The following is a 7,447-nucleotide window of genomic DNA, read 5'->3' on the forward strand; positions in this document are numbered from 1 at the left end:
ATAGAAAGAAGAGATTGCAAAATACCACAAGGCTTTCATCTTCGCTTGTTTTAATAGCCTGCCTTTGTCCTTAATGGAAGGAAAGTATCGATATGTATCTTTTCATGTGTTTTCTTCCTGTAGGTACAACTGATATTGTGTCACATTTGCTGTCATGCCATCAGTTTTATAATGATGTCCATAGTTAACTCAAGATTATATAAATGTTTCAGTTTATCAACTGTTTCAAATTGATTTTGCTTTGGGATCAACAAATCTCTTACATTGTATATTAAGTGTCAATTTAACTGAAGTATGAAAATATCGAAAACAGGCCTCTGTTCAGACGATCATTAAAAGAACATTGTGTTGTGCTAATAATAGGCAATTAATACCATATCTTTGCTTATATTCAAAGAAATCCTTGGTAAGAAAACTACAACTTTTAAATCAATAGCTATATAATATTTTAGGAAATTTCAATGTTATCTCATTTCTATTATTAATTTTATAGTCATTACTATCAAATGGTAAGAAAGCTTATATAAGAGATAGCTTCTCTGCCATTTGCACTCTATTTTTCAGAGTGTAGGTGTCCTTTCTCCATCACAGAGATTGATCATGATGGCATGTAGGTCTCATTTATACCCCACATGAACTGATACAGATAACCATGGCAAGATGCCAATTCGGCAAGGAACTTCCTGTGGATTGGCAAGTATTGGAGATAAACCACTGCTCAGGATATTCAAAGTCTTGGGGAGCTCTTTGTAGACTGGAAAGTGACATACCCTCATGTGGTGAGACTCACAATAATTTAATTCATGTTGGAATTTGGTTTGTATCACACTGGAGGCACGACTATTGTGTTCTTGATTCAGAAGATAACTCTCAAAATGTTGGGTCCTGGGGGGGAAATGCTCTTGAGATACACCATTACCTCCTTGAGTATTAATGGATTCACAGCAAGGACTAAGGAAATGTTTACTGTAGCAATAATGTTTCTCATTGACCCCTCTCAAGTGCAATTTATTTAAGGCATTAAAATTATCTTTTTGTCTTTTTCTGTTCCAAACGCTCTCCCCCCACTTCCCTCCATACATTTCACTCCGATGTGAAACAGAAGGAACGAGAGAAAGGTTATAACCTGGCATTCATGTTTCGATTGCCCTTTGCTGCTGGCAGAGTTTTCAGTATCAGCATGCTGGACACCTTGCTGTATCAGGTACTGTGAAGGGTAAAATGTATTCTTTTAAAGAGTTTGTCCTTAAGAATTTCTCTATCAACCAAGTTAAGACATAAAGAGAACTCTGTTTGTCCTTGTTTTCACCAGGACCTCAAGACAAGTGTTCCTTCTTCCTATTTTTCTTCTGTTGGACTGAGAGAGGGCCTGGTCCGAAGTTATAGAGATAATTTTCTTTCCTGAGTGTAGGCTCTTAGTTCAATGCCTGACAACCTCTCGATCACATAGCATGCTGCCCCACTCTCACACGCGTAGCTGTGGTTTAATGAGTTTATCAATGTTCCCCAGCAATTCCCTTCACCAAGACTCAGAATTGCCCCAAATAAGTCCAGCCACAAGCAGGCCAAGATTGGTCCACAAAGCAATGGGCCAATAGTCCATAAAGGAATTGAAAGTCCACCAAACGAACTTAAATCCACCAGGCAAAACTTAAATATGCACGCAAGAGCTCACTTGGCAAGAAAAGTTCAAAGTCTCCAAAACACAAAACATAATGAAGCAGGAAGTATGACAATCAAACAGGCACCTACAACACCAACACATTGCTCCCAGCAACGCTTCCCTCTTCCTGCTGTAATACATAGCCAGCTTTCTAGTGAAGACCATCAAGATGGGCGGGGCCCTTTCCTCCCAAGTAATCTGGCTGACCTCTATTGCTTTTCTCTGCCCTGCTTGCTCTCGGATCAGGTGCAGAAGGCAGCTCCTCCTACTCTTTGCTGGTTGTCTGCCTCTGTACGCTTTCCCCTCCTCCAATTCTCTTCTGGCCAGCTGTTCAGAGCCATCCATCAACTCCATTCCTGACATGCCGGGAATGAGCTCGTCCTCCCTTGAGCTGACCTCTGAGGAACAATCTGGGGGGTCGTCCAAGGGAGGCATCACACATAGCTCTCAAGGCTTATAAATCTTATACTTAATTTCCTTGTTTTAGAAGTGTAACTCTTGGGATTTTCCAATAATAATGAATAATACCTAATGCTCAGTCATTTAATAACATTTCCATGTTGCATATTTGTTTAAATATTTGAATGTGCTGTGTAGACATACTAGTGCATCCACATCCATACATATTTATTATTTTTTTAACTTTTAGGATTGCTTTAGATATAGCCCAACATATCTATACCATTAAAACTGCAACCAAACAGTTATCTTGTTCTGGCATGTGAACCAAACGGGAGACCATTTTTCAAAAATTAGGGTCAGGGGAACGAAAGCTGGGCACGCAATACAGACAATTTCAAGATATTCATTTTTCATCACAGTACTTACCGCAGAGTTAATGAATATGCTGCTGCTGAGTTGTGTTTAGGGAGCTCTGAGGTTTCAAACAACCACATCATAGCACAACTAGGCTTCAGATGTTTGCTGCCATTAACAATAAAAAATGATGCTGATTTTTTTTTCTTGACCTGAGTTTCATCTCTGAGCCACTAAACTGTGTTCTCGTCTTTTCCAAAGCTGATTATTTGTTTGAAAAGAAAGATTTTGAAAAACAGGAGCTCATCAGTTTAAAAAAAAACACCTGCAGATTTGAAAACTAGAGTATAAGTTTTAGTGCATAGAAAGGCATCTTCCTTCCACATAAGCATCACCATTATGAGTCTGGGCATTTTATCTATCTATGTCTGTCTGTCTGTCTGTCTGTATCTATCTATCTATCTATCTATCTATCTATCTATCTATCTATCTATCTATCTATCTATCTATCTGTTGTATTTGTGCTGATAAATAAATAAAGGGAGACTAGTATAGATCTATTTCAAGCTATTTAGCTCTCATCAGCTAGCCATACCCTTACTGGGATTCGAACCTGTGCTGTATTGCATCTTAGGCAGATGTCTTAACCATTAAGCCACAGGTCCTCCTCCTTATCAGCTGAAGCCAGGGAGGTAAGTATATATTTAGTGTCACAACCCCTGGTATGCCCCAATTATGGGAGGAAGCTAACTGCTTCCATTATCTGTCTCCCCCCCCCCCCTTTATTTATTTATCAGCACAAATACAACAAATATAACAAAGGCAACAGTAAAAATATTGGGTTTCTGTCATGATGGACTCTTGTGATGAGCCAATAGACAGATAATGGAATCAGTTAGCTTCCTCCCATAATTGGGGCATACCAGAGGTTGTGACACTATATGATTGAGTAAATGAGTCAACATCTTTTAAATGTATAAAAGCCATTTTGGGTTTTATTTCCTCTTTGTTTTGCATTGGGCAGCCTTTTGAGCCAAACTGCCAGTAGAGTCTCCGTAATGGAATGCAAAGTTCTTAGGGCAACTTTCTGTCATTTAATTAGTTCATTTTTTGTCCATGCACAGGACAAGGAACTCTCCAAGATTTGAGCTAATTATGTTGTCCAGTGTACGAGGGCCAGCTTAGACTACACTGTATGAATTAAAGGATTAACTGTTCTATTTAGTACAGTGTACTCACCAGCCATTAGAAACGTGGAAAAGAAGTAAAAAAAATTGCCAAGGTTGGAGAAAGAAGTCGTTTTATGGATATAGCACATCTATAGCTTTCAAAGGATAAGCATAGTACAGTATCAGTCATATAGCCAAGTTTCTCTGTATCAAATGAACATCTGCCTCCCACAAAATTAGCCATTTTGTATGTACACTTTCTTTCTGTGAATATTAATGACTTAAGCCATGTTTTAAACATTTCTTATATTATTTTAAATCTTTAGTCATTCGTTAAGGATTACATGATCTCTATCGCCAGACTTCTGCTGGGACCAGATACTACACCAATAGGATCTGGATTTCTCTGTTCTGTAAGTTAACACTTTTAAACTATTCAATTAAATTCTGCAGCCGATTCTGCTCTTCTTCCTCCGCAGAGCGTAGTTGGGTATTGTCTCTCTCTTTATTGACAGAAAACGTCTTCAAAAGGACTACTTGCAAAGCACTTATACATTTGTTATTGGGGAGACAAGTTCTTTCTAAAGCAGGGGTGTCAAACCCACAACAACACATCATCACGTGATGTATTGCAACTTTTTTCTCCTTCACTAAAATGGGTGGGAGTGGCCAGCACGTGATGCATCAGGCTGCGAGTTTGACACCCCTGTCATAAAGTGATGAGAGGGAAAGAAGCTGAGGTAACACACAAGGGAGGTAGAGGTAGAGGTGTATGAACAAAGGAAAAGAACTGTATTTGCAGAGACAGACCGAGGCAACTTTCAAAACAGCCACATCAACCCATTTTTTTTCTGAAGGATTTGATGGCCTTAGTAGATAGGCCATTTGACAATGAATTAAAATGTACTGCAGTTGCTTCATTTAAATTTAAATAGTACCTACAACAATACAAAGCACAAAGTTTGCAATGATTCTTTTTATCACAAGCTGCACTTTTCCTTCTCTACTTTGTTTGCCTTGTGATATACGGTATATGTAATAACTGAACGCTTCTGGAACCTGGACCTGGATTGATATCATATATTATGCTCAGGAAGGACTGAAGGACTGTAGAGTACAATAAATAATGCTTTGCTTTGTAAGATTTGTTGCTGACTGTAATATTTTGGGTGATGACGTTTGAATGAATACATAAATCAGTGATTTGAGCTGTGCTGTTTCTGTTCTCATTGCTTAGATGAAAATCACAGAAGATGATTTGTGGATCAGAACTTATGCCAGACTTTATCAGAAGCTTTGTTCTTCGACTGGAGATATTCCTATAGGAATCTACAGGACCGAATCACAAAAACTGGTGACATCTGAGGTTTGGACATTTTCATTGTCATACAGACATTTGTAAAGAATGTGACCCATGAAATATTTGTAATGATTTTTGTGGGAATAATCTTATTTAGCAATATTTCACTTACGTTTCACTCATACTGACTGTTATTTCGTTATGGGATTATATTTATCCCTTATAGAATGCTTCTGTTTCACGATACACGTAAAATATGAAGGAGCATCACATGTCTTAAAATACTTGTTGACATACTATGGATATGCTTCACGCAGCATTGAATTTAACCTGTGACTTCTATCCATTATGTGTTTGGGGATCATGCACATATTCTACACTAATAGTTTCCAAATTGTTCTGCCAAGGTGCAAGATATAAATTGGTTTAGGTCGAAGCCCTCTGTTCCCAAAACAATGTGTTTACATGATTCTCTGTGTTTTGGCTTTTCTTCCTTTCTGGTAAATTCTGCTAGAAGGAAGCCTGACTCTCTATTGGGAATCATTCGGCTCACATTCAGTTACTGAAAAACACCTATGATTCTATTTACAGATTCTACAAGAATATCTGAGTATATAAAAAAAGAGGTCAAAGCTGGACTTTTCCCCCTTTGTCCTCATAAGCATAGTTATCCCTACAAATTGCCATGTGCAAGTAAAACTCTTTCCATGAAAATTCAAAGAGCACATCTGAAGAAGCCTATACGTTACATCCAGAGCGCACTTCCATGAAACGTCTATGGAGCTTTTCAATCATACAGGTTATGATTGTCCCAAAGAGACAACTGGAATTTCTTATTTTTCTTTAAAGACGTTTTGCTTCTCATCCAGGAAACTTTGTCAGCTGAAGAGCTTCCTGATGAAAAATGAAACGTCTTCAAAGAACAAGAAGAAAGTCCAGTTGCTTCTTGAAAAACACCTTTTGGACTTCCATGAAATGTTCTTTCCAAATGAGAAAAAATTATACCAAAAGCCTTCACATTTTGTATAACGTCAGCCCAAAATTTTTGAACCTTTTAAAGCTCTCTTCCAAAACCTGTGCATTTCTCAGATCCTCAGAAACAATATTTAGGTGAAAAAATAACACTGTTTTAATGATTAAATAACTAATAATCATTGGGGAGGGGAAAGGGCTTAATATGAGAAATCAACTGATTTGTTGTTATTGAATTATATACCACCATAAAAATAAAATAAAAATATGCTTATTTAATTTAATCATAGCAACTATAAAGCTCTTGTTTCTATCGCCGTCTACCTCAAGATATAGCAACCACGATATTGTAAGAAATATAAATTGAAATGAAAATTCAAGACAGCAAGAAGGATGGAGTGGATCCATAATTATGTAAGTTTCTTTGGAGGACAATTTTCAGTCTGATACTAGCCTTAAATATTCATGCATAACTGTTCCATTTCACTTCAGTACCTAAAGAAATGGAGCGTGCCTTGATTAGGCAAACTGTAATGGCTTTAAAACTATGATATAGAAGATGTTTTGGTTAAGTAGCCCAACCTATCTGCAGAATTTTGTAATTTTCCCTATGATTGCTTGAACTGGTATTTAGTATTAAATGAATAATATTGAATTGCATATGGTGAGGTATGTTTTCTTGAATTAAAGCAGAATTGTGTATTAAGTGCATAATCCTACTGTTCTGTCCTTATCTTGAGGAAGAATGACTCATTTTGGCAAGGTCATCCAGTTGGCTTTGTGATAAGGCAGGACTTGAATTCATGGTCTCCCAGTTTGTAGTCTAGTGCCTTAACGTTACACCAAACCGGTCTCATTCTGACTTAATAGTCCACAAGATTTGATAATGGGGATATATATATGTATTTTTATGTATTCGTCATAATGTGTATGTCATCATTTTGTAAAAACTCTTGTTAGCTCAAATGCATATTTAGTCCATGTGTTGCAACCATCCATTAATATATGTCTGTGTAAATGTTTCACTCATTTGGATGAGGACTATGCAGACATGCGTACTGATGCTAGCATTGCCCCTATATTCTTATCCATATATTCTTGATATTCCTATGCTAAGTACTCAGTAGGAATACTAATTCAACTCTAATAAGGGTTAAAATGCAACAGCTTCTTTTATTTTTTTTTATTTTTTTAGTATCTCAGTTTTGTTTAACTTGTTTTGTTTTAATGGTTGACCTTTTTTTAATGAAAGGGAATCCCAGAGTTGGAAGGATGCATGAATGGAGCCACCAAACCCATTTCCTCCCCAGTACAACAATTCAGATTAAAGCATGTTAGGCAGATGACTGTCTAGTCTCCCCTCAAACTGATGCAATGAAGGTAGGTTTTCCCCAAAACCAGTAGATTCCTTCAGAAGAATCTACTGTGCTGTGCTGTAACTTAAATTTACTCTTCTGTGCCTGGTACTTTGGGACAATGGATAATACAGTCTGATCTTCTGTAGGCAAGAGCTCCCTTCTTGTGTCCAGTCCTAATTCATAATCCCAGAAAACTATCTATCTATCTATCTATCTATCTATCTATCTA

The 7,447-nt window shown here is 37.3% G+C and overlaps 1 protein-coding gene across 1 annotated transcript; it reads left to right on the plus strand.

The window, feature by feature from the left end:
• The first annotated feature begins 1,073 nt into the window (after positions 1-1,073).
• On the plus strand, positions 1,074-7,214 carry LOC116514937 (potassium channel subfamily T member 2-like). Its single transcript, XM_032226784.1, has 4 exons — positions 1,074-1,204; positions 3,915-4,001; positions 4,826-4,954; positions 7,113-7,214. The coding sequence occupies exons 1-4, from the start codon at positions 1,136-1,138 to the stop codon at positions 7,212-7,214; spliced, it is 387 nt and encodes a 128-aa protein (XP_032082675.1). The 5' UTR covers positions 1,074-1,135.
• Positions 7,215-7,447: the final 233 nt, after the last annotated feature.

Source organism: Thamnophis elegans, chromosome 11 (genome assembly GCF_009769535.1).
Source record: "Thamnophis elegans isolate rThaEle1 chromosome 11, rThaEle1.pri, whole genome shotgun sequence".
NCBI classification, from domain to species: Eukaryota; Metazoa; Chordata; class Lepidosauria; order Squamata; family Colubridae; genus Thamnophis; species Thamnophis elegans.

What these genes read in the sequence shown, in the direction of transcription:
- LOC116514937 (XM_032226784.1), top strand. Translation starts at nt 1,136, where the DNA reads ATGTTTCGATTGCCCTTTGCTGCTGGCAGAGTTTTCAGTATCAGCATG. An exon ending in TGGACACCTTGCTGTATCAG is followed by an intron (nt 1,205 to 3,914) that starts GTACTGTGAAGG and finishes TTAAATCTTTAG; the next exon opens with TCATTCGTTAAGGATTACAT. An exon ending in GATCTGGATTTCTCTGTTCT is followed by an intron (nt 4,002 to 4,825) that starts GTAAGTTAACAC and finishes CTCATTGCTTAG; the next exon opens with ATGAAAATCACAGAAGATGA.